The 27517-nt window shown below is 40.1% G+C and overlaps 1 protein-coding gene and 1 long non-coding RNA gene across 4 annotated transcripts in view; one reads left to right on the plus strand and one right to left on the minus strand.

Annotated features, from left to right (window-relative positions):
• The window catches only part of LOC147345934 (uncharacterized), a 49269-nt gene extending 47335 nt beyond the window's left edge, over window positions 1-1934 (plus strand). For both annotated transcript variants that reach the window (XR_015153739.1, XR_015153738.1), the window contains one exon: window positions 1769-1934. This is a non-coding gene — a long non-coding RNA (uncharacterized LOC147345934). The remainder of the gene's footprint in view (window positions 1-1768) is intronic.
• GALNT1 (polypeptide N-acetylgalactosaminyltransferase 1) overlaps window positions 1-27517 on the minus strand; it is a 124060-nt gene that overhangs the window by 2815 nt on the left and 93728 nt on the right. For both annotated transcript variants that reach the window (XM_086372740.1, XM_086372739.1), the window contains 7 exons: window positions 24420-24627; window positions 19796-19966; window positions 17567-17684; window positions 15918-16098; window positions 14770-14909; window positions 5986-6084; window positions 5373-5507 (listed from right to left, as the gene is read on the minus strand). In XM_086372740.1, coding sequence (XP_086228866.1) covers window positions 5373-5507; window positions 5986-6084; window positions 14770-14909; window positions 15918-16098; window positions 17567-17684; window positions 19796-19966; window positions 24420-24627 — 1052 coding nt within the window. The remainder of the gene's footprint in view (window positions 1-5372; window positions 5508-5985; window positions 6085-14769; window positions 14910-15917; window positions 16099-17566; window positions 17685-19795; window positions 19967-24419; window positions 24628-27517) is intronic.

Raw genomic sequence — 27517 nt, forward strand, 5'->3', positions numbered from 1 at the left:
CCATACTAATCAATATGATACCAAACCCTGGTCAGGTGAAGAACTCCAAAGCAACTATGTAGGAAAGCTAATTACTTTACAATCTTGTGGTGGTTCTGCCATACATTGACACGAATCAGCCACGGGTGTACATGTGTCCCCCATCCTGAACCCCCCTCCCACCCCATCCCTCTGGGTTGTCCCAGTGCACTAGCTTTGAGTGCCCTCCGTTTCATGCATCGAACCTGGACTGGTCATCTATTTCACATGTGGTAATAGACATGTTTCAGTGCAAATCATCCCACCCTTGCCTTCTCCCACAGAGTCCAAAACTCTGTTCTATATATCTGTGTCTCTCTTGCTGTCTTGCATATAGGCTATCATCGTTACCATCTTTCTAAATTCCATATATACGTGTGTTAATATACTGTATTGGTGTTTTTCTTACAAGGCCTCTTTTGTACCTATTTGAACTTCAAACAAAGCAAAACCTGATGACTGTCTACAACACAGCTATCTTAGCTTTCAGTCATTTCTTCTGTGTTGTGGCCCAAGCAGAAGTTGACAAAGGGCAGTGCACATTCGCAGATGTCACAGTTTACTATCAACACTGACTTCAGGATTAGACACTTAATCCTTATAAATGCTTCAGTAAGACCTGGAAGAGTCAGCATGGCTGTGGCTGGTTTTACTTTTATACACATGCTGTGTAGTTTATGGGTTGAGGGGATGGGCTCTGCAGACATTGCTAGAGTGAACCCCAGATTTGTCACATACCAATGACACACCCCAAAGCAAAAACCTGAGCCCCAGGTTCCTTATCGATGAAATGGGGAGACATACTTCTCAAGGTGTGAAGAAACATTAAGACAGTGTGCAGAGAGCGCGGCCAGCTCAGAGTCGCTCGCTGTCAGAACGTTCCACAGCGTTCTGAGCAGCTGCGGACGGTCTGGCAGCCCTGAGAGCCGAAGGTCCCCACACATACCACTGCTCCCAAGGCCTTTGGTCGTGTGTAGGACGAAAACAGAGCACTTTAAAAAGAACCCCTCAAACATTCCACAGGCCCTTCAAAGGGTGGCCACCTTCATCAGGCCCATTGTCAGTATTAATAAAAGTAAAAAAATGCATTATTTCACTTATTTAGAATCATTAAAATAAGCTTGTTAACAAAGAGGTTATTGATCCATACTGGGTATTTAACTACTCAAAATTAAGACAGAATCCCCATAATTTCAGGGGGCTGCCACTCCCTTCAGGAGACCTGGCTGCTGACCGCAGGACAGAGTTCTGGGGCTCGTGGTCACTGTACCATCATCTGCACAGAAAAAGGCAGTGGACTAACTGAACCTCTGAAAGGAGGATTAAGCTATAGTTATCACTGCATAAAAAATCTGCTGCTCCCTGCCTCTAAATGCAACTGTGATAAAATCTACATTTTCATTCCAGAAAGGACAGGTACAAGCAGTCAAAGCAAAAAGAGCCAAGTATCATAAACTCTGCAATATGTAATATAAACAAGACTTAAAAGATGTCAGAATATACATATTTAATAAAAGACAGTATGGTATCATGCAAAGAATCCTTGTTCAAGAATCCCAGGTCTGTCTGAGATCTGGTAGCACTGTTTACCTGCTGGGTGACCCTGGGCAATTAATTTCTATTCCGGGCTTCAATATTTGCATGTATTAAACAAGGTCCTGAGTTTTACTTCTAGGATTCCTTTGAAATCTAAGATTTCACAACTTTAGGTTTAGATGATACACTACTGACGTAAATGTTATTTTTCCAGATTGCTATTTTCAACTGGAGGCAGAACTCTGACGGGCCGTCTGTGCAGTAAGCCAAGTCGTGAGAGCCCTGCTACAGCCTAACTCCTCCTCTGCCCAGTTCTGCCATCTCCCTTTTCACAGGTGTTGATCTAAAGAGTGCTCCCTAATAAACATCCTGAACGCTAAGCTTGACCTCAGAGTAGAGCCTGCCTCCGAGAAAACCCAGCCTGCTTGCAAAATGCTCCAGGGGTTTTTAAAACTTTACACTGGTAACTGGTTCTTTCAAAGTATCATAAATCAACTCAAGCACCTTAATTTCTAATCAAACATTTGCTTTTTGAAAAACCGTTGTCGTAGACTGTATAGGTTATACACAGTCTGCCAAAAGCCATTCCCACACGCTGCCTCCCGGCTACATCATACCATAAAGACTGGAAAAGCAAATGCCTGCTTTTCCAGCCTCTCACTCTGAGAAGTAGTTCTAGCCCGTGAGACCTAGCAAAGACCGCTGTGGAGGATCCAGGAAAAGCTTTGGCTTTCCTGATAAAGAGGAATTCAAGGAGCAGCATACCAGTCATCTTTTCTTCTTGCCTTGATCTGGGAGTGACACCTTCTAGTGGCCACAAGAAAACGGCCAAGAATATTGCTGCAATGTTACCCCTGACAGCACTGTGTCACTGAATCCACATCAGAAGCCACTTACCTCCAGACTTAAGGGAAAAAACCCACTATTTGTTCATGCTACTATAAATAGGTTTCTGTTACCTATTTAAATATACTCCCATTTTTCAATGAACATATACAATTGGGAGGCTTCTAAAAATATTTTGGTTTCATGATGACTGTGGGGTGCCACTGGTATTCACTGTCTGGAGTCAGAGATGCCATATATCCTGCAGTACCTGGGGCGGCTACACCCAACGTGGCAGCAGCATGCACCATAGAAAACTCCAGAACAGAATATTCAGTCCATTTCCAACAGTCATATTAACTGAGCTACTGTACGCATACATACATATACGTGTGTGTGTGTGTGTGTGCATATATATATATAAACTGTAGTTTGATACTGTGAAGGGAGACCCAGGAATTATAAAACATGGTCTCTGTCCTCTAGGATCCAACTAATAGAGGAGAAAAAGACTGATAGACAAATATTAAGGTTGGTGCAAAAGTAACTGTGATTGCATTGTTGAACTTTATTTGTTATGAGAATACAATCTTTTTAAAGCACACTTCTTGCTCTGTTTGCTAATGGCTTATTACTTGCTGTGTATTTTATATTATTCTAGAATAGGGAGATGATATTAGACAAAAAGCAGATTCAGGCGATTTTCTTAATCAAGTTCAAAATGGGTTGTAAAATAGCACAGACAACTTGCAACATCAACAAGGCATTTGGCCCAGTAACTGCTAATGAACATATAGTGTAGTGATGGTTCAAGAAGTTTTGCAAAGGAGACAACAGCCTTGAAGAGGAATGCAGTGGCTGGCCATCAGAAGTTGATGACACCAATTGAGAGGATCATTGAAGCTGATCCTCTTAACAACTACATGAGAAGCTGCTGAAGAAAATGATGACCATTCTATGGTCGTTCGGCATTTGAAGCAAAGTGGAAAAGTGAAAAAGCTCAATAAGGAGTGCCTTCATGAGCTTACCGCAAATCAAAAGAAGTTATTTTGAAGTGTCTTTTTCTCTTATTCTATGCAACAACGACATTTCTTGATCAGATTGGGAAGTGCAATGAAAAGTGTATTTTATATGACAATTGGAGATGACCAGCTCAGTGGCTGGATCGAGAAGAAACTCCAAAGCACTCCCCAAAGCCAAACCTGCACCAAAAAAAGGTTATGGTCACTGATTGGTGGTCTGCTGCCGGTCTGATCCACTTCTTTCTGAATCCTGGCAAAACCATTACATCTGAGACGTATGCTCAGCCCATGATGAGAGGCACCGAAAACTGCAACACCCGCAGCCAGTATTGGTCAACAGAAAGGGCCCAATTCTCCATGACAACGCCTGACCACACGTTACACAACTGAGGCCTCAAAAGCTGAATGAACTCGGCTACCAAGTTTTGCCTCATCCGCCATGTTCATCTGACCTCTCGCCAACCGACAACCACTTCTTCAGGCATCTCGACAACTTTTTGCAGGGAAAACACTTCCATAACCAGTAGGAGGCAGAAGATGCTTTCCAAGAGTTTGTTGAATCCTGAAGCATGGATTTTTATGCTACAATAAACTTATTTCTTATTGGCAAAAATGTGTTGATTGTAATGGTTTCTATTTTGATTAATAAAGATGTGTTTGAACCTAGTTGTAATGTTTTAAAATTCACAGTCTGAAACCGAAATTACTTTTTCACCAACCTAATAACTACAGAGAAGCACAAAATCACAGGGGTCAGAAACAATTATAATTAAGACAGAGCTAATTTCTGGCTGAGGGTGATGTCAACTCTGGGCCCTCAAGAACAGGTGGGATCTGTCAGGCACAGGGACTAGCCTGACCTTAAATATAAAGTAGGGAAGAACTGGATATGGTCAGGGAATAGCTGGTCGAAGATGAAAGTAGACCACGATTTGTATGCGACAAGTATAAGGAGAAAAGACAGCCAAAGTCAAAACTTGGTTTGGATCTCATTTAAGGGGTAGGATGAAGCAGTAGAGTCGAGCAAGCCGAAGAGAGAAAGCTATTTGAGAAACTGAACAGTAGTGCATCTACAGGCAACAGGAAGAGGATTTTAAAAAAGTATCTGCTTAGCAGTCATAAATGCTATAGAGAAGTTAAGCACAAGAGATGAAAAAGCTCTGGCTTTGTATCCAGGAGCTGTTTCTGCGGTGTCAGGCCAAGGCAGGAGCCAGGGTTGAAGAAGCAGGGGCCTGAGTGTCAGCCATTCACTTGCCGTCATACAACACAAGAGAAGAGTAGGATGGTATGTAGAAAACGAAGTAGCAACAAAGTCTGTCCCAATGTGAAGAGAAGAAAGCCAGTGCTGGGAGCAGAAGAGAAACAACCAGAGAAACCCATCTGGAAGATGCCGGCTCCAGAACGGGAGAGCACAAGCATCAGCTGGGAGGTTAGTTGGGTACGAGGAGCAGAAGGGAGGTTCACTGGAGAGGCTCTGAGTCCTCTCTGTGAGCACCACACACGGGTGCTGCAGAGGGGGCGCAGCTCCAGAGGGGGCGCAGCTCCAGAGGGGGCGCAGCTCCAGAGGAGAGCAAAGATAAAGTCACTGACAAACAGGAGGAGCCAGAGAATTTCATTAATGAAACCTACATGTTTCATTCAGTAATTCTAAAAGCCTCCTTACTGTTCCACTGCCTCCACACTGGACGGCAGAGCTTGAGGACACACAGGGGAGAGTGACTGTAGTAACACGAGGACCCAGGACTGGCGTCAACACTAGTTTAACTACTGGACAGATTACAACATGTGTGCTTTTTAATTTACATTGCTTTTCCTGTCAATTTTGGGAGTATAAGAACAATTTGATTTATAGTATGCAGACTCCATAAGAATTCATTCTTTCAGGTATAAAGTACTTTATATAGTATACACCCTTTGACACACAATTTTATTACTATATTTATTCCTATTTTCAACTGCAATGTAACTTACCACCGGGTCATACTCCCAAAGCTGGTTGCCTTTTAGGTGGTGGCATTTGAGCATTGTGACTGGGCCATTAAGTTTGGAGACATCCAAGCAAAGGTCATCTGTTCTAATTTCTTTGTTGGCAGTGTAAGAGAAAACCTGATAAACAAAAATGCACGTATAAGCTTTCACAGCACAGTAAGTTAGTGTTTTATGTACCCAAGGATCTGGCAGGGAAAAAACAAGTATTGAAAATAAATGCTTTTTGAACTTTTATTAGTATAATAGAGAATAAATGATTCAGAAAAGCCACCACTATTTTTGCAGAGGAGAAGAAAAAATGACCTTAAGTTCTCTGTATACACTGAGTTTATTGTCAAGGGTTGTCATCTGTTTGACTAAAAAGGGCAAAATAAATCTCATGTACAACAATGTAAATATGGTTCTCACAAAGGGCCATTTACAAATGTTTCACTTTAAAAACAGTCATTAGATTGAAGGCTCCATTCTTCTAAAGGTCTTTATTATTTGCTCTTTAGAGGTAGGAAAATGTTTCCTGAATGATATCATGAGACAAAAAGGGAAGATTAAAACAAATCCAAAAAGTATCACTTTAAAGCTTTACTAAAATACTCACCTGATTACCTCCCATACCATGACAGTTAAAAATTCCAACTTTTTCATTCTCTTTTCTAGCCATGTTATCTAGACACTGATTTGTTTCCACATTTCGTATCTAGGGGAAAATGAATAATGAAAACACCACGAGTTAGAGAGGTTCACTAGACAGACACATACAGATCTACACACACACTAAAATTGATTCAAACTTCCCACTAAATCTTTAATTCCTGAGGCAAGGTCTATGAGTTGAGAGCAGGGGGAACATCATGGCCTAAAGATTCTGTGGTCTAAAAAGCTCTTAACTATTTATATAATAATTTTTGTGTTTCAAGGAGAAATCCTTTAAGTTCTTATTTCTTTCATCCCAAGCTGTTCTTCTGGAATTTGTATTTAACTCAGTAAGCTCCACTTTGCCTAATAATTTTAAAGCAGTGTCCCTGTGGACACTGTTTGCCACCATGATAAGGGAGCAGTACTTTTGTTAACTACTTTGATGACTTCTTAGGAGATTAAAGGTGGGTATTTTCTAAGCAAAGAACCTAGAACTTGGCTTGACTGGGAAGCCTAAGCACACTGCAGTGCAAACACCACTCTTCTGTTAGATGTTTGTCAATTACTGTAAAAAGCTGAATCAGTCATCAGAATTAGGAAGAATATTTTAAGCTCTGTTCCTTGATATTTGTTTCTCTCTGAACCACAGTAGTTTAAAAGCATATGGCAAATTAATGGACATTTGTAAAGTCCCAAATCTATTCTCATACATTAGCAGGTAAGCCAGAAGAGAAATGTGGGACAAACTATATGTTATGTAGATGGAAAGTTGTGTGTGATAGATAACGTGGCAGTAAAGCTAAAACCACAAATAACTCATTTATTTTCATAAACATGTGCTGTCTACATATTATTCTATTTTAATAAGGCATTAACAAGTCCAGATGCATTTTTTTTTTTAAAGATAGAGTAGTCTAAGTATGAATAACTATTATTCCCAGAGGGTCAGAAGAAGAACTGGGGCTTTGGCCTAAGAGAGGGCCTCAGTTTAAGTCCAAATAATCCAGACCCTCTGAGGACAATTTCCTAAGAGTGACTAGTCAGCTCTATGCTGAGGCTGGGTGAGACAGGGCATCCATGTACCTATTCTGGAGTCCAGCACAGAGTGGACTCAAATGGTAATAATCTGCACTGCTGCCTTATCACCAGTCTCCTCCATCTGGCTATTCCATCAAAACCTCAAACTCAGTTCAAGCAAATACAGGATTTTCCAAATCTTTAATGCTAACATTTCTTTACCTGAACATTTTAACATAACCCTGCCACTCCTGCCTCTGAGGAGACTCCTGGGTATAACATATCACATCAGTCTCCAGGAATTCTTTTACTGCATAATACACATAATCTTTTTATCCATTATTTTAAAACAGAAACCTATTACCTCACAAGTAGATTTTATAAAAGGTTTTATACTTAGATACAAATATGCATGAAAGACATCTTTCTGTACCTCAGTGGATAGGCAATTAATACTTGATGATCACAGCTCTCTTACGTGACAAAAACTTTAGTTCCAATTTTGACAAGATGAGTCTTTATCTCATCTATCCATATAAATTGATTATTTCCTTATACTGTTGAAAAGTTACCAATCCCCAGTCCTACATTTTCTTCAATTTTTTTCCCTCCACATATAGACACAGAGGCTTCCGAAGACAGGTGGTAAATGTCACAGAAATGATGAGGGAAGAACCAACATCACTGTCAGCTTCTCCCTCTCACATGAGATGATTTTTTGGTTAAATACTTACCTTTTACCAAACTGAATATGAATCAAAATTTTAAAAGTACAATTCTCCCCAAGTGTAACTGGACTTCCTATCACTCTGTAACTATATCAACTTAAGCGATGTTGTTACCGTAACTGATGTTGCTAACAATTACAGCAAATAAAATACACTTACTCTGCACTAGGCATTGTTCTATGAGTTTTACCTGTAACATCTTCTACTATTTCATCCATTTCTAAGAACATTTCTGGACTGTTTTCTGACATAAGAGATCTGGGCCTCCATCCCTTGAGACTACTACTAACAACTAGATGTGAGAAGTAGAGTTCTCCAAGGATTGGAAACCACGGCTTCCCAACACCTGTCTTGGTGACAATGAACTCTGATCAGCAAGAAGTGGCCCCACTAAGACCGGTGGTCAGGGACTGAGTGGTCAGTCCACTGCAAGGGCTTGATGGCACTGCTCCAAAAAAGCATAGGGGAAGCCTCGCACACTCAGTGAGAAAGCACTTCTGTAGAAGGGCAGCTGTGATGCTTGGTCCCTGGGCAGAGAGGATTCTGTCGGGCTTAACATGTAGGTGGCATCTCTGAGCTGCTCTCCAGGCAGTTTTTCCATATGCTAATTGCTAGAGAAGACACTTTTCAGGGAATATCCTCTTCCTCTGTAGGAACACATGTGGGCTACCTCACCTATGGAGTGTGCGAGATGATTTTTTGAGGACATGAAAAACCAGGATGACTAAGGGTGAGTTTTGGGAACAGTTCTATCCTTTATGATGTCAAGAGGCAGTAGATCATTTATTTAATCGGCTGGTTTGGTGGGAGTTAATTTTCGAGCCTTTGGAAGAAGAAAAAATTAGGGACAAACATTTTTAAAGAAGTGCTGGATTAGATGTTCAAAACTGTAATTCCATATACAGCCTTAAGGCTATGTAACCAGTCATCTGCTCTCCAGTGAACTATGGAAGGTAGAAACGGTGGTGATATGTACTTGTTTCAATGTTCATACTAGAATAGAAATAAGTACCAGACTTGTTTACTCAAAATTTGACACTTAAAATCATAATGATATCTGAAGTATGCGGTTGGGGGCAATGGCCACACTTTCAAGGTTTCTGGAGGCAGATGGGTAGGTGTGAGAGCTTAGGGTTGGGGGAAGTGCAGGGCTGGGTCTCATTACTAGCCATGTGACCTTGGCAGGTCAGTATTCTAAGACAGTGATTCCCAAAACTACGATTTGCACAACAGTATCTGCCATTAAACAAAGGATTTTGTGATCAAGTCTGTTTAGGAAATACTGGATTAACATCACCAACTCAATGGACATGAGTTTAAGCTCTGGGAGTTGGTGACGGACAGGGAAGCCTGGCATGCTGCAGTCCATGGGGTCACAGAGAGTCAGACATGACTAAGTGACTGAAGTGGATTAACAAATTTAAATAGATTTTCTTTACTGAACAACTTCTCAAAACCTTTTAATAGACTCTTGGTAGGGGTGGGGACTGAAGGTACAGAAGAATGTAAGATATAAAGAGCAGCAATTCCTAAATATTTTTGGCCATAAAATCCACCTCTCCTCCCCTATCCCTTGCCTTTCTAATGGGCACCTTGAGAGACATCAGACATCAGCAGAAGTTGCTGTAAAATCTCATTTTCTCATTTGTAAGCGAGGTAACAGACACAGACCCAGAAGAAACCGACACCCAGTAGGCCCACAATAGCTACTGATTTTCCTTCCTTAGCTTAGGTGTACACGGCTGTTACTAAAATGTTATTTTCCACCTTACAAGTTGATGATTGTGAATGAAACCGGGCAAGAAATCAGAGCCTCAGTTTCTCGGTTTCTGCTACAGTCTCCTCCAGAATTCTGGCACCTCATTAGCGGGGACAGTGTAAGCAATTAAAGGTATTTGGGGATCTACTACTAAGGAATCTAGACTTCCTTTTTCACTCTCTCCCGTGAGAGTCATGAGTAACACTGGTTAGACATGAGGAAGAGTATGAGTGTCAGTGGTTATAAGCACAAGCTCTCGCGCCAGACTGCTTGTGTTCAAACCCTGTCTCTTCCATTTTGTGGCTGTGCCTGAGCCATGCTGCTTAAACCATTTCTCTGTGCCTTAACTGACTGACCCGTAAAGTGGGGGATAATAGCACCTATCTCAAAGTGTTGGGAAAATGAGTTAATATTCATAAAGCATCAGACTGGTGCTTGACATAAAGTTCATGCTCAGAAAATTTTAGGGTGCAAAAGCAAATGGTCAGTCCTTAGCACTGGTTAAACTGTAAAAGACTGGATTATTTGCTTTCTGTGGCTATTTAGACAGTTCAACTCCTGCATTAACAATGATTAGATATCACCATGAAACATATTTATTCAGTTTCAGGTTCTACCAGAGCTGTAATTACAGAGCGGGATTTTATGAACCCAGACACACTAAATGTACACCTTCTGATTTCTCCTTCTGCTCTAAAATCCTTGACTTCAGGTTTCCTTGGGCCCTTATAAGATGACAAGTGATCCTTGATGGGCTAGGTTCTAGTCTCTGGGGAAGGAAAGCTCACACAGGAGGAGCTATGATCACAAGCACAAGTGCCCTGCTGCACTGTGGTGGGTGCTTATAAACAACCCCAGTCCCCACACCAGCACTTCACCCAGGACAGCGTGGCCTGGCATGAAGGGCATAAGTGCTTAAAACCAGCTGTTACTAAGGCAATAACAAGCAGGCCAGAGAGGGTAAAATCTGTTCTTTATACACAAAGCCAGCTGGCAAGAGGCAGGTAAAAGGCAAGCCTGCCTTGGCAATCAGCTACTGTGGGTTAGACAAGTGGCTCTTTGTAATACGCCTATATTCTGACCTAGCTAACAATGCCTAAGTGTTGTCCAAAACTGGGTCGGTTCAAAGAAAGAAAAGAAAAAAAAAGCTCCTCAAAAGTTGCTGTGCTGTGCTAAGTCCCTTCAGTCATGTCTGACTCTTTGCCACCTTATGAACTGAAGCCTGCCAGGCTCCTCTGTCCATGGGATTCTCTGGGCAAGAATACTGGAGGGGGCTGCCATGCCATCCTCCAGGGGATCTTCCCAACCCAGGGATCAAACCCTAGTCTCTTACATCTCCTGTATTGTTGGGTGGGTTATTTACCACTAGTGCCACCTGGGAAGCCCCATTTAAAGGTAAGCAACTGCCAACAGCCTTCCCATGGCCTCACCCACGCTGGGCCTTCCTTGACTAGAATGAGGCTACAGCAAAGGGAGCAGGTGCTCACTAATGAGGCAAGGAACTCCACATACTCCTCGTGTGTTTGAGGTGACTTCCTTAAATCACAACAAAGTTCAGAGGCAGGGAGCTCCCTTCAGCCCTGAAGCAGCCTCAGTAACTACCAAGGACGGACGTGGCGTCCATGCTTGCCTTGGCTCTGGAGATGCTGTGACCAGGCGGCTCCTCACCACCCTGCAGCTCCCCCTGTGATCTATTTGCTCCACCATATCCTATTAATTTCTATTTTATGTCTTCCCCTCTTTCCCCAAACCCCCATCACCAACAATCCCCCTTCACTCTCAGCCCACAATCTTGTGTTCAGCTGAAGAATCAAGTCACCAGACAGCTTCCTCTCACGTCCACCTCAAAGTTCCAGCTTCCAGCCCTCAACCCACAGTTCACCTGACTTGGGCCCACCCCTCTACCTTCCTTCCTGGTGCAGTGGAGGACTGCCTTCTCCCCCCACCACCTCCCTACTTGTGCATCAGAGCTCACCACGACCCCCCTCCATGTGACTCCAGCCATCAGCAGCTCTTTTCTAGCATCTTCAAATTTTCTCCTTTGTATCACTGCCATCAGCACCATTTCATCTTAGTAAAAACAAATAGAAAAGCCCTTCTTTAACCCCATTTACTTCTCCGGCTACCACTCACTTCTCTGTTCACCTTTACAGTACAATTTCTTGTCCATGCTTCTCATCTCTACTTCTTCTCCTGATCTCCTATGAAGCCATCAGAGATCCTGTCCCTCCCCATCTCCAGGGGAACCCGCCTGACACAGTGAGAGGGAGCTTCTAGACAATGTCTCCCTCACCAACCCAGTGGCCAGTTCTCAGGACTCATCTTCCTCCCTTCTCTGCAGTGCTCCACACAGTTGATCTCTTCCTCTTTCTTAAAGCAAGTCCTTCACTTACTAGGCACATCATTCTCCTGGGTATCTTCCTATTTCAATGCCTGCTCCTTCTCAATCTTTTTAGCTGATTCCCTCTCATCTTCATAATGTCTAAATTGTGGAGTTTTTAAATGTCTTATTCCTCCTTCCTTCCCTCTTGTCCATCTACATTCACTCACCCCAAGGTGCTCTCATCAAGTTCTGTGGTTTTAAAAACCACCTATACACTGACAACCCCTAAATTTAGATCTCCATTCCAAACTTTCACCCAAACTGCAGTTTTTTATTTTTTAATGCAACTACCTACCTAAAGATAGGAAACCATAAACAAAACCAAAAGACAACCCCAGAATAGGAGAAAATATCTGTACACGATGCCATCAACAAAGGATTTAGTCTCCAAAATTTACAAACAGTTCATGTGGCTCACTATCAAAAAACGACTCAATCAAAAAATGTGCAGAAGACCTAGACAGACATTTCGCCAAAGACACACAGATGGCCAAGCACGTGAAAAGATGCTCAACATCACTAATTACTAGGGAAATGTAAATCAAAAGTACAATTAGGTACTACGTCACACTGGTCAGACCAGCCACCGTTAAAAAGTCATAACAAGTGCTGGAGAGGGTGTGGAGAAAAGTGACCCCTCACTACACTGGTGGTGGGAATGTAAACTGGTATACTACTATGGAAGATTCCTCAAAAACTAAAAATAGAGTTGCCATATGATCCTGTGATCCCACTACTAGTCATATATCTGGAGAAAACTGTAATTCAAAACACGCACCCCAGTGTTCACTGCAGCACTGTTTACAATAGCTAAGACCTGGAAGCAACCTAAACGTCCTTCAACAGATGAGCAGATAAAGAAGATGCGGTAGATATATACAATGGAATAAAAAAGAATGAAATAATGCCATGTGCAGCAACATGGACGGATGCAGAGACTATCAAGCCAAATACCAAATGATATCACTTATATGTGGAATCTACAATATGACACAAATGAATGACACAAATGTTTGTTCTATGCAACAGACAGACTCACAGTCACAGAGAACAGATCTGTGGTTGCCGAGGGGAAGGTGTGGGAGAGGGATGGATTAAGACTGTGGGATTAGTAGATGCAAACGATTATATATAGAATGGATAAACAACTGTAGAGCACAGAGAACATATATTCAATATCCTGTGATAAACCATAATGGAAAAGAACATGAAAAATAACGTATATATACATGTATGTATCACTGAATCACTTTGCTGTATGGTAGAAACTAACACAACATTGTAAATCGATGATACTTCAATAAATTAAAACAGAAACCATCCACATCTCCTGGTGCTTAGGAGACAAATTCCTGCCAGAAAGAGACTTGAAAAAATAACGACTGGTCCTCCCACAGAAAAAGGTGAGAGGCTAAAGTACTAACGTCAAAACCTCAGAAAGGCAAAACTGTCAGGGTTGAGGAGACAGAGACCCCTCCGTGCGATTACTCAGAAGCTTTGAAAGACCAGGCCTAAGAAGCATACCTGAGCTGGAAGTGAACTAAGTCTTTATACAACTACAATCCAGCCCCACCTAGCTCAATCTCTGTTACAGACTGAACTGTGTCCCCCCAAATTCACATATTGGAGTCCTAACCCCCATTACTCTCAGAATGTGACATCATTTGGAGACAGGTTCTTTACAGAGGGAGTCAAATTAAAATGAGGTCATTAGGGTAGGCCTTATTCCAGTGTGACTGGTGTCCTTAGTAAAGAGGGAATATTTGGAGTCAGATGTGTACACAGGAGACCGCCATGTGAAGACGAAGGCAGAAATCAGGGTGATGCTTCCACACACCACGGAATACCACAGACTGTCAGCAAACCACCAGAAGCCAGAACGAGGCAGGGGAGAGAGTCTTCCTCACAGGCCTCAGAAACCTGCCCACACTCTGATCTCAGATTTCTCGTCCTTAGAACCGCGAGACAATACCTTCCCATGTTCTATGCCACTGCCACTCAGTTTGTGGTATTTTACTACGGCAGCCCTAGGAAACTACTGGGACTCCTGACTTGATCATACCCTTGGACTAAGGGAAGGACCCATGTAGATTTCCTATACACAGCACTGCTTTGGCTGGGAAGCAGAGTGACTGGCTACTGACAGTCTAGGAACACAGTGAGGACAGGGCACAGGAAATGCTTCCCTGAGGCCGCCCGGCAGTTATACCAGAAGGTGCAAGGGCAAGCCTCTTTCAAACCCGACCCTCCACTGTGGGCATCCAACTCCAAAAGCACAGCTAATTGTGTTGACCAATTATAAGCATTAATAAATAATTTCAGGTTTCAAGAAGATTTGCTGCTGAGTTCTAAGAGCAAAGACTAAAGTCATCATCAGAGTAAGCATGCTAACCCACAAGCCCACATGGAGATTTGGGGCTCTGAAAGGAAAACAAACAGGTGTTAAAAACACAACTTCTTATACGCAGTCTTTCAAGTTTCCTTGTTAGTTCTTTACAATTCTACTTTCAAGTTTCTCAAACTTTGATTCAGTCTAGTTAATGTTAGGATATCACCTTCAGGAATATATGGTTTCAACTAAATGAACCAGTTTGTTAAAATAAGTCTATTGAAGACACTAATATAACAAAAGTCCAACTGTGAAAGGTGAGAGGTAGAGCCTTATTTTAATAAAATGTAACATGATAAATTAATAAGACTTCAAGTTATGAGGCAGACTGCATCAACTAACAAGGACTTTTCCTGTACTTGAGTTTAAGTAATTTTAACATACAGGTACTCCCTTGTTAGAAGTTTAACCTCTATTCTTTTTTTACAAATAAGTGAGAACCACACAGAATACATTTTTTTTTTTTTTACCTCTCCCAAAGAGAAATAGTGACGTGGAATCTGAGAATCAGGATAAATATTCTCTAGGTACCAAGAGAATGGTCTGCATTGGAGTTTGTGCCTTAGACCAAGTCTTGATGATATATCTCCATAATCTACCTTTGTAACACCTGGTAAAAGAAATAAGTCATTGAATTATTAATGTTCTGTCAGGTAATACATTTCTATTTATATATTGCATCTAACAAGCCAAACAGGAAAAGCAATATCATTTTGGTGACATACCACAAATCTACCTCCCAAGGTATAAAACAAGAAAATAATGTGTTTTCCAAAGAAAAATTAAATTCATATGAGACCAGTTTACATGCCAATACATACAAATGTAAGTTACATGGGATCACAAAACTTTAATATTTGCTAAGGCAAAAACAAAGATCAATTTTGCCCAAATATGAAACAGATGTTAAACAGAGCAATTGTTTCCAGTCAGGTATTTCTCACACAGGCTCCCTAAATTGTGCGACCACCCCCTACCCCAACCCCAGACAGTCTTGTGGTGACTGAAGAGTATAGAATCATAATGTCAGGCAGATTTATAGTTGATTGAACAGCTGTTGCCACAAAACTCTGAAAAGCAGAGAAAAGCTCCTGGAGGCACGATACAGGGCTTTGCATTGGCCTTGAAATACTTGACCATTTCATGTAAATGTTGAATGCTGCAGTTAGGTGTTAAAAAAAAAAAAAAAAAACACATGGAAAGTACCTGAGCTAAAACAGTAATTTCTGCAATACTGGATCATGTATTATTATTGTTCCCTTGTGCGTGCTATGTCACTTCAATTGTGTCTGACTGTTTGTGACCCTATGGACTGTAGCCCACCATATTCCTCTATTCATGGGATTCTCCAAGCAAGAAGACTGGAATGGGTAGCCATTCCCTTCTCCAGGGGATCTTCCTGATGCAGGGATCGAACCTGTGTTTCTTGTGTCTCCTGTGATGTAAATATTATACCAGGCTTTTGCTAAGCACTTTCTATACCATATGTAATTTCATTTATTCTTTACAACAACTCTGCTCAAAGCTTCTTTTCCAGTCCTTCTTACCTCTCCTTAGAATGCATTAGGATCAGGCCAAGAAAGTTTGTCTTGTGTTTCTAATGCAAAATAATGCTAACCTGGAGAAATTATATAGAAGAAATTCTTGAATTCATCCATCCATACTTCTGCAAGTCGTCTGTTATTTTTATTGATAATCTGCCCCGTGCCTCCTGGAAACGTGTAGGGTGTAGCTTTCCGAAACACATGTCCAACATGTGAGCAAGTAACAATCTCCAAAGTTCCTCCACACTGCCAAATCTGGAAACAGCCGCAAAGAAGACCCGTTTTAAACACTGACAGTTAAAAAAAAAAATCGTTCACATCTACTGAATTTCATGGCTGGAATTTCACAGAATCAAGGGTGTATGTACAGTGGAGCTCCTGCTACATGGTCCCAGAGTCAGTGCTTCCTCAATTTCTGGTTCTGATCAAACCAGAAGTTGAAGGTTAAATTCAGAAAAGACCTGAGGTCCAGAGCAGTGTTTTCTTCTAACTGCAGTCCATCAATCATAATAGGGTCATAAAATTCAAATTTGATGAATTGCAACCAGCACTTAGTAACAAGGACATACTGTATGATGAAATGTTTACATTATGGGTTGTGTGTATAATGTATTTATTAATATGGTTCATGGTCAAAAAACTTGTGACCATGGAGTGGTCAGCCAGGGTCCTATCTGTTCGTCCTTCTCCAAACCTGTGTCACAACCTATACATTAAGCAGAATCTAGGACTCTCAACTTGTGGATTACTCATGAATTACTCAGTGGCCAGTGAGAGCACAGTCTAGTGTCCTTGTGAGCATAAAAACAAAAAGAGGGGTAAAAGAAAGATCATTAAGTATGGTTTTATATCCTTAATCAATTATCCTTCTACTCCTTTCAAAATACATTTCCTTGTAAGTTAAAAGTCTATTTAACTGTAGACTATTTTCAATTACATTGCTTTTTGAAAAGTCTTGACTTTGTTAAATACTCAGTGTGCCCATTTTAACGTTTTCCCAGGATCATAAAGTGATACAGCCAAATAGGATCTCCAAGATGCTCTGGAGTCCAAACCTCTCCTCTTATACAGACCAAGGTGATCCACCAGGAATGCAGTGAGCTAGCAGGGCTAGACTTCTGTGCAGTTCACTATGGTTTCCAATAAGCCATGTGTCTAAAGTTCATTATTTTCAGAAATACACATCATTCTAAAAATAAGTTGATTTTTGTGAACATGAAATGCATAAGACTTAAGGCTGACTGGGTTAAATTAATTTAGAATAATTTAAGAATTCTTTTGCCTTTTTCTTTTTATTGAAAAACAGAAAGCTGGTAAAGTGGCCAGGTTTAAATAAGAGAGAACAATTCTCAAACCAGAAGGACACAGCATATTAAAGAAGGTAAAATCATGTTTTTGGCAGTTAAGGAACAAAGTAGCATTTACAAACTACATGTTATTTTTATTTACTTTTAGAGTTTGAATTACCTCCTTGAAAGTAAAGACAACTGGGGAATCCTATGTAAATTTTACAGGTGAGCTACTAATATAACTGAATTATTTGCTTAAAATTTTAGAAAGATACTTTAATAGTATCAACAAACTTTTTATGGGCTAAAGGCTGTGAAGTCTGATTAAACTCATATTAAATTCACTTTTTATTTTTTCTTTAGAAAGAACACGAATATTCAAAGCATATTCATATTTGAGGTTATACAGATTACTTTTTTCAAAGGGAACTTACCCTAAAGGAAATTTCTAGGTTTTCTCCTCCCCAAATATCCATTCCAGCATCATATGTTCCAATTTCCTGAAAGTAATCTCTGTCTATTGAAAAAAGGCCTCCTGCCATTGTAGGTGTTCTGAAATTCAATCATAATACTATACTGTTAATTGCAACAATTTAAAGTTTACTATCAGTTTTTGCTTTTAAAAGTAGTTTTATAACTGTTGATAACTATGGAATAAATGCTGATTCTCACACTCTTCAGAAACTTTCACAGGCCCCAAGGGCTTTGTTTTTACGCTGAGTTATTTGGTTTCCAGATATGACCTGCACCCCAGTCACGCTGTCACAGCTCCTCCTGGACACCCTTCCCTGCCTGGTCCCAAGGGCTCTTACTGTCTTCAGTACCATTCCTGATCCTCAGGTCCTGACTGAGCTTCCACCCGAAACTCCTTAAGTTGAAGCTATTTCTTGTAATCTTCTTCATCTAACTGTCATGCACTCTGGAGTTTCGAGCAACTAAAAATGCAGTTGACCATGTTAACCAAACAGACTCACATCAGCAGCTCTAGCACACCAGGTTTTAAAGGGTGGCAAACACTGCAAAGATGTATGATTAAACAGGATGAAAACAATGCAGCTCTTTTCCTGAACTTTAAGGAAGGAGATGAAGTACAGAATAAATCAATATATCCCTCCTAAGGGGATCATCATCCTGACCAAGTACGGTAAATTCTCTGCCACAAAACATGGCTCAGGTATGCAGAGTGAGTGGGAACAGGTTGAACTAAGCATAGAAATGATAACAAAGGAGGATTTAAATAAATGAATACCAAGTACTGGTTTACTTGAAGAATGAGTATGGGAGAAAAATGGGTTCCAACTAGGGAGAATGTAATTAAATTCTAGGAACAGAGGACACATGTAGATAATAGTTTAGGATGAACTGGCCACCTACATAATCCTAAAACATCCTCATTCCATGCACTGGTGAGGGAGGTAGCATTTGCTTTTACAGAAGAAATAGTTGTTTCCACCAAGAAGTTAGGCCTTACTTTGATTTTAGAAGACAAAAAAGAATGAGAAAGCCTAATATCTTAGGAGTCAAAGGAAATAGGCTGACACCCAGCATTATCCTTCAGTGCAGGGCTTTCCTCCCCTAGGTTTGGCATCTAATTTTCCTAGAACTGTTATACATGTAAAACAGTCATTTATACAGACATCCCTACCTACCGCCCTACCCCCCAGTTTAGGGAAGACTCCTAGCTTTTATCAGATTTTTCTGATAAAAAAGAAGTCTATCATCCATGAAATGTTTAGCAACCCTTGGTTTAGATGCTGATTTGAACTGTCAGCCAAAGAGTGAAAAAGTCCCTTTACTGGGAAAGTAGGAGAGGACTTGGGCTGGCTAGGGACAAAGAGCATAGAACTAGTGAAAGCTTTCTCCAGCTGTCAGAACTGAACTCAATTCAAAGGCAGACAGATCTGGGGAGCCTAGGAGAGGAGAAGGCTAAAAAGCAAGTCTCAATTACTACAGAAGCAACAGGCTGATGCAATTAGAATAAATCCTAGGATGGCTCAGAAGGCTCAAGGTCTCTCTCTAAAGGTCCTCAATAGCATGAAGCTTTTTATCCCTTTCTGAGGGAAAAAAAAAAAAATCTATATAGGACCAAATACAGAACAAAAGAAAAAGCAGAAATGTATTAATGGATATCCCTTTTATACTTTTGTCAATTCTAGTTATTTTTGTACTTGAAACAAGTTTTTTTTAACCTTGTAGGATGGTAGATGTCTGAATTTAAAGTCTTACATTTTATTACCCAGTTTTAGGCAATACTTTCACATCTTGGCACTTACAATTACTGAAGGGATGGTTTAAGTTAAATATTATCCTTAGTGACTGAATTAAAGCATAAATTACAGATTTACAAACTGCTGTTCATGTAGGAATGAAAGAACATATGCATGTCACTATCATTTCTCATAGGCACTAGATTTATAGAAATGAAAAATTTGAACTTATTTTTTTTTACTTAAAAAAAAAACCCGTCTTTGAAATAATGACATTATTTCAAATAAATAATGATATTACTTCAAATAAATGAAAAATGGCTCTTAACTTCACATATGGTGAACAAATCCTTCATGCCTTTCAAAATACATTTAAAATCCTTCTAATGTGATTCCCGAAGCTTCACAATCCCCCGCCAGTAACATTTTGGGGAAAATGTTTGATGAATCAATTACCTCACAGGAAGAGTCCGATCACCTTTCCTTCTGTCCATTTCTCTTTGGGGAACAGGATACCAGCGAAAGTTGAGCTTCCAGTTGAACCCGCCATAGGTCATGTCAGAACCTGCCATGTACTCGAAAGTGTCATCACTGATCACATCTATGATGGGACAGACCACTGTCTTCCTGGAATCATAAAAGCAGATGAAAAATCTTTGAAAACTTTCCTTTTTGAGGTCTATCATAACAACTACATAACAAGTATATACTAAGTGTTTTTAAAATAAAAATGCATTCTATAATGTTAAGGACAATGGTGAAAAAAATCCCCCACTCTATCCTACCAAGCTAGCATCATTTATCCTATTTATTTATAACCCATCGAAAATAACCTTCCACCCCTTTTCCATTCGGACTTTTTACATTTTTTGCCACATGAAAAGTACTTCAAATATTTCTACAGTATTAAAAAATAACACTTTTAATGACTACATATTTAACAGTTTTAAGCTAATAACTTTCTTAAAAAATAGACTTTTGGACATTTGTGTTTCTTATAGATTTTTGCTATTAAGAAACTAAGGGGTCATGTTCATATATATTTTTTCACTTTTGCTTGAGGAGTAAACTTCTAAATAATTTTTTGTGGCACTGCTTACTACTACTTTCCAAAAGTGTTTTATGTATATGTATATACAGCTTCCTTATAATGCCATCAACTTTGGATGCTATTTTCTTGCAACTGTGTAATTATAATAATGTTAAACAGTATCTCTAGGTTTAAAAAAGTTTATTTTTCTAATTATTAGAATGAGTTCTTTTTATTGCAGTTTGTATTTCTTCATATAAATTGTCTGATCATACACACTAAAATATTTTTCCTTTTGGTTACTGCGATTTTTATGAACCTGAAAAACCACACATGACCACAGCTCCTTCTAAGGAACACTGCCCCTCTCAGAGCCATTGGGAGCCACATTTTAGAGTATCCTCCCCATCTGACTGGTGTCTTATTTAAGAAATCTTTCCTTACTCCAAAATCATATTCTCCTATATTATCTTCAAAATGAATTGTATTTTTGCCTTTCACATTTGTCTTTAGTCTTCATGAAACTGATTTTGGGTTTTCATGCAGCAAGTATCCAACTTCGTTTATTTTCCTTACGGGCAACCAACAGTCCTAGTGGTACTCATCTCACAGTCTGCTGTATCATAAGGGCCAGCTCTGTCACAAGTCAAGTTTTCACATAAATATGGACTGGCTCTGTTTCACTAGTCTAATCCCTGCATCAATACATCACTGCCACAATTAAACAGCTTTAAAATAAGTCCTGATATCTAGTAGGACAGGCCCAGTTGTACTTGACTCTTCTTTTTCATGGGTATTTTAGCTGTTTTTTTAAAAAACATGTATTTCCATATAAATGTCAGCATCAGCCAGTTTCTCCAAGAAAATTCTGCTGAGATTTCAATTAAAAACACACTGAATTTATAGATCAATGTGGGGAGAAATGACATTTTTATATTGACTTTTCTATCCATTAATATTATCCTTCTCTCTGCTCAGATTATTTTCCAGTGAATTTCAACAATTTTCAATTTCATGCATCATTTGTTAAACATATTCCTAATCACAGCCTATGATTTCCATTGCTATTATAAATGGTATCATTTCTTTTCTTCTTTTTACATTGTATTTCCTAACTATTCCTGCTGCTATGGAGAAAGCAACCGACTTTTCTGTGGTAATTTTATATTTGGCAACACTGCTAAATTCTTTTTATCTCTACTACTTTGTGTATAGATTACTTTTCTTTGCAAAAAACACATCATTTGCAATTGATAGCACTCATTTTTTTTCCTTTCCAATTCTTACACCTTTTATTTAATTCTTGTATTACTGCAAAATCTAAGGCTTCTAATAATACTGAGTAATGCAAATAATTCAGGGCATCCTTATCTTGTGCAAAACACTTTCAACATTTCTCTGTTATGTTTGCCAGTTAACATGTGTCTGTTTAGCTATTCTTTCTAAAATTTGTAAATTTCCATTCTATAATAGTTTACTAAGTATTTTAAATCACAAATCAATGTTCATTTTAATCATAAATGAACATTTTTTTCCCCTGTATCTACTAAAGTGATTATAGAGTTTTAATGACAGGGTTTTAATCACAGTTTCAGAAATATGTTATCATCTACTTTGTGAACTGGTTTTGTAATATTAAACTAAACCAAGTAGTAATGATGTGTTATATATACATATATACTGATATGTTATCAGTGGTCCCCACTTTTTTGGCACCAGAGACTGGTTTCATGGAAGATAATTTTTCCATGAAACTGGAGTGGGGGCAGTGTGGGTTTGGGATGATTCAAATGCTTTACATTCACTGTGCATTTTATTTCTATTCTTATTACATCAGCTCCACCTCTGATCATCAGGCATTAGGTCCTGGAAGTTGGGGACCCCTGTGTTTTTATATATGTTGATATGATATTAATAAATCCCAGTTGGATTCAGTTTGCTGGTGGTGTGAGATTTTCGTATTAAGCTTCACCAGTGGGTTTGAATAATTTTCCATGTACTTCTTTTCTGATTTATTTTATCAAGTTATACTAGTCACAAAAAACACTTTGAACTGGTATCCCCTTTTTCTGTATCCTGCTTACAAATTCTTAGGAGAGATCTGTCTTCCCTCCTTCACCCCATATCAAGGTTCAAACAGCCAGATTGCCTTTGGTGTGATAGAATTCATTTCTCATTCTAACCCAGAAGTACAGACAACAGAAGCCTAGCTTTATGCAGATATTTGCTATTTGTCTTCACACTCTAGGCAGAGCCCTAGCCTTGGCTCCTATCCTCCCATCTGTTTGTCTTTTAAGGTAGAAGATCCACATCCCCTAAGTTCAGCAGGAAACCCTACAAGTGAAAGCTGGCTTTAGTGTCTGGACTACTTACTTGTATGTACTTCGTTCTGAGAGCTGCAACATTTCTTACTTTAGTGCCAACTTGGTGATGCACTTAAAACTGTGTTTTGTATTTATCCAGAATTTAGCTTTATCAGTTGGAAAAGTTGTTCAGGATACCTCATCTACCATACGGCCCAACTGGAAGTTGTGTTTGTTATTTCAGGCAATTTCCCTTTCATATTTCTGTCATCACTTCACACTGCTTTCTCCAAGGGTCTAGGCTCCTGCTTCATAAAGGTTACAGACTGTCTTTACACAAGAAAACACTTCCTGAATCAGTCATTTGTTACATACAGAAAACAATTTACAGATATCCTATGTCTTTTTCAGGCAGTGTTCTCCTTCCTAAAGCTACTGTATCTTCTCATTGCCCAGGCAATTCATCTTTGAAAGGGGAAGAGATGTAGGTCCAGCATTTGCTTACAAACAGAATAGATGCAATGACAAGCTCCCACTAAGCTCAACTTGGGGCCTTCCCAGGTGGTGCTAGTATTAAAGAACCCGCCTGCCAGTGCAGGAAACATAAGAGACTCGGGTTCAACCCCTGGGTTGGGAAGGTCCCCTGGAGGAGGGCATAGCAACCCACTCCAGTATTCTTGCCCGGAGAATCCCATGGACAGAAGAGCCTGACAGACCATGGGATCATAAACAGTCGGACACGACTGAAGCAACTTAGCATGCACGCATGCTCAACTTGACTAATAATAGTTTACACCCTGCTGAAATCTAAATCTTAATGTTAAGTTGACACAGCCAGCCTCTGGTTCAAACTGCAATGGCAAGCAGAAATGCAACAAACCTAGGTCCTGCAGAATGAAGTTAGGTTTTTTCCTGATATCTAGGAACTAAAGCCAGAGCCCAGCAGTAGACAATTCTTTGACAACTGCATCATGAAAGACTACAACCATGAGCTTGCACTGCTCCCAATGTTCCACCTGTATTAGCCAACATTACAGTGCTTATTTTCATATACAATCAAGCATTTTAGGGGCAACGTGTATCTCCTCACCCCCTTTAACTCTGTGCTACAGGCTGAGAGATACAGCCTCAGTAAAGATGCAGACAGAGAGCAGATGACCTGCCCGCACCCTCGTGTCAGCCTTAGAGAGCAGGGACGAGTACAGGGCTTTTTATCCTACCGCCCCTGAGATAAGTGTCTATATGTTCTACTCCTGTTCAGTGAAGAGAGCAGACAATAAACATCCTAACAACATGTTTCCTAACCCATCCTCACTAACAAGACAGTCTGCAAACAGTGCTTCCAAGCTTTAGAATGTGGTCTTCACATTTAGCACTCTTCATGGGGCTTCTCAGGTGGCTCAGTGGTAAACAATCCACCTGCCAATGCAGGAGATGTGGGTTCGATCCCTGGGTTGGGAAGATCCCTTGGAGAAGGAAATGGAAAAGAGTACTGGAAAGACTCTTTGGTACCATTCCAGTACTCTTGCCAGGAAAATCCCATGCATAGAGGAGCCTGGTGGGCTACAGTCCATAGGGTCATGAGAGTTGGACACGATCAGGAACTGAGCACACTCACTTTTCAAAGGCATTTAAAAGGAAAACTCAGATGAAAATATTTTTATATTTATTTAAAAACAGAATTTTGCAACTTATCATAGTTTAACACGAAGGCACTGAAAATAATTTATAAATCCCATAAAATTACCTGTCGTGTTTGATCCTGGCTAAGAGAGGCTCCAGCCACCCCACTGTGCACTCACAGTGCGCGTCTAAAAAGGTGATCACTTGGCCTTTAGACACAGCAGCACCTTTTAACCTAGCTCTGATCAATCCAGAACGCTGCTCCATTCGAATGACGTGAACGGGTACTTTTAATTTTTTCACGTAACTCTCTAGAGGTCTTTTTAAAAAGTCTGAAAAGGAATGAAACAATAAGAAAATAACATGAAAAACCTGTGAGCTGGCATTGCCCAGGTGGAAAGCAACTTTGGATTGCAGTATTCATTCAACATGTATTTACTAAGCACTGTAGGTGAGGCTCCCTGACTCACAAACCCAGTTCACCCAGGAAGGCTTTTTATTTCCTGAGAGAATGTCCCAGAACTGCCTCTCCTTTGTTACGCGAGGAATTAGGGGAGAGCCTCTGGGGTCAGGCTCAGTCAAAGGCATGTTACCACATTTCTTGAAGGAGCTTTCTGTCAGGCTCAATTCTTTTTTTTAAATCACGCTTAAGGAACAGGAACAGAAAGAAGGTGGTTTAAGAGAATTAAACCCAGACCGCAATAGAGGGAAGGAACGAATACACAATAGCTGTTAAGAGTTCAGAAAACTGTGGTTTCTTCAAAGACAGGAGTGAATTGTCTTACAGACTGTCACAGTCTCTGACTATGCAGTTCTTCTTGCAGGAGGTGGGGAGTGAGGTCAAGCTAGAATGCTGGGCAGTAGCTGCAAGACCAAACAGAAACCTTAACAGACCGTTTGGTCCAAGTAAAAGAGCTTTCAAGAGTGAATGGCACTGAAAAGAAAAAGAAAATCAGCAGCTATCCTGGAGAGTTGAGAGAGAGGCTGTGCCCTTAAGTCAAGGATTTCCTGCCTCCAGAGTACATAACTGACTTTAAACAGCAGACAAGGGGGACTTCCCTGGTGGTCCAGTGGCTGAGACTTTGGACTCCCAATGCAGGGGGCTCAGGTTCAATCCCTGGTCAGGGAACTAGATCCCACAAGCTGCGACTAAGGATCCTGCATGCTGTAAGGAAGACTGAAGATCCCATGTGCAATAACTATAAGCCAGTGCAGCCAAATAAATAAATTTAAAAAAGAAAAAAGCAGAAAAGTCTCCACTTCCTCAAGGCAGAGAAAAGAAGTTGCAGATCAGGTTAGTTTCTGGTAGTTATGCCAGAGAAGCAATGGATGGTGGGCAAATGTCTTTCCAACTTGTCCCCATACAAGAAGTATAAGGACAATCCCTCCAGGGGAGGAAAATCTTGACATGGAGCTACCAGGATGCCTATGACTACCTCTGACCCTTGGGATCTCCATAAGGGTGGCTGGGTATATTAAGGGGATAAATTCTAAATTTGGGAACCAAAAGGGCTTCCTACATATTGGAGAGGGAAAGACAAATAGGAGTGAAATAGTTCTTGCTCACTGGAAGTGGTAAGACCTGACTGTCAATAATGGAATAATCAGGGCTATGAAAACAGAGAAAGAGAAAAAAGGCCTCATGTCCACTATACCAGAACACCGATCATTTCCATGTCTGCTAACACATTTTCTGAAATATCTGAGCTAAAAAGAGTATCTGAAAAATATGGGGAGAACTCCTACCTGATAACCATGATTCTATGAACCAGAAAGCTATAATTTGATTCTGAGTAAAAAGGTGACGGTGATGCCAATCCCAATGAAAAGCACCATTTTACCCTTTTATGTCTGTTTCGTATAATGCCAGGCTCTTTACAGACTTTATTTCATTTAATCCTCATAATGACCCTGTGAGATGTTATTAAACCTATTTTAGACATGAAATTCTAAGACTTAGAATATTAAATGAACTGATCAAGATGACACAGTTTATTAAGGAGTAGATCCAACAGTCCAATCAGGTCTGCCTGACTTCAAAGCCCATCTTTTCACCCACAGCAAGAAATCCTACAAGGAAACAACCAAGGGAAAAATTCAGGACTGTGGAATTGCTTGACCTGATACACATTTAAACTGCTTTATGTTCAGAGTTTGATGAATCTCATGTGATGAGTTATGAGTTATATTCTAGCACCTTAGACCAGTCAAGTGCAACTGTGTCACAACACATCTCCCAGTAAGTCTTCCTTCCAGAATAAGTTTGAAGTGCGTCTTAAGAATTAGAGCAATCTAATCCCTGAGTCCTGTTATCTTTGAAAGTTACGATACTCTGTCTTGTCAATAATTAAAATGAAAAATGCATGGTCTGGTAGCTCAAAAAAGTTGCTATTGAACAACTTTTCTTGGCATTTTATTTGACATCTTTGTGGCTCTCATGCAATATGGCTACAAACTAGGTGTCTTCCTAAGAGCTGACAGAAAATTAGGTGCTCAGGACTAGGTGGGGGATTAGGAACTATTTATTCAAAACTCATTTTATGAAAATGAAGCCATGGGGGTTAATTGATTATGATTAGAAGATACAACGTCATCTAAAAATAAGGGAGAATCTTATTTATTAGATATCTTTACAGCTATTAGTCTATAAATGGATCCCAAGGCATCTCTACCTCAGGCAGTGCGAGGCTGGCAGAGTAAAGGTCAGGGAAAATTTCACTGCTGCCGGCAACAACTGAGAAATCTTAGAACTCGAAAGAGCAAGGAATTTAGAGTGTAATATTAATAAACCTGACTCCTAATCCCTACTTAAATAAGAACCTGTTTCCTTTTGTGTAAAATAAGAAAAACAATAGTCATGTCAGATTAAGAACATTGTATCAATTCTAAGTCTTAAGATACCCTTCTGAGATGACAACTGCATAACTTTGAACATGAACTAGGGATTCATCCAGATTCTGTCTTTATTACAGACCCTGTAACAGTAAAGTTATCACAGACACGAAGTACATAGCAGCTAAGAGGTCAACCCCTAGGTTTATGGTTAAGTCTCATTTTGCTTTAACAATAAAATAGGGATAATTATAGCACCTACTTCATACTTAATAAATGGAGCTACTGATGTCTCAGCAGGTTAACTGTGAAATCTAGTACTCTGAGGCCATGAGCAGACTACACATGCTACACAAGCTAGTTCGGAACTCTATGCAGACAAGGAGGAAA

Source organism: Bos grunniens, chromosome 24, assembly GCF_055505025.1.
Source record: "Bos grunniens cultivar Pamir isolate PY7600 chromosome 24, Bosgru_T2T1.0, whole genome shotgun sequence".
NCBI classification, from domain to species: Eukaryota; Metazoa; Chordata; class Mammalia; order Artiodactyla; family Bovidae; genus Bos; species Bos grunniens.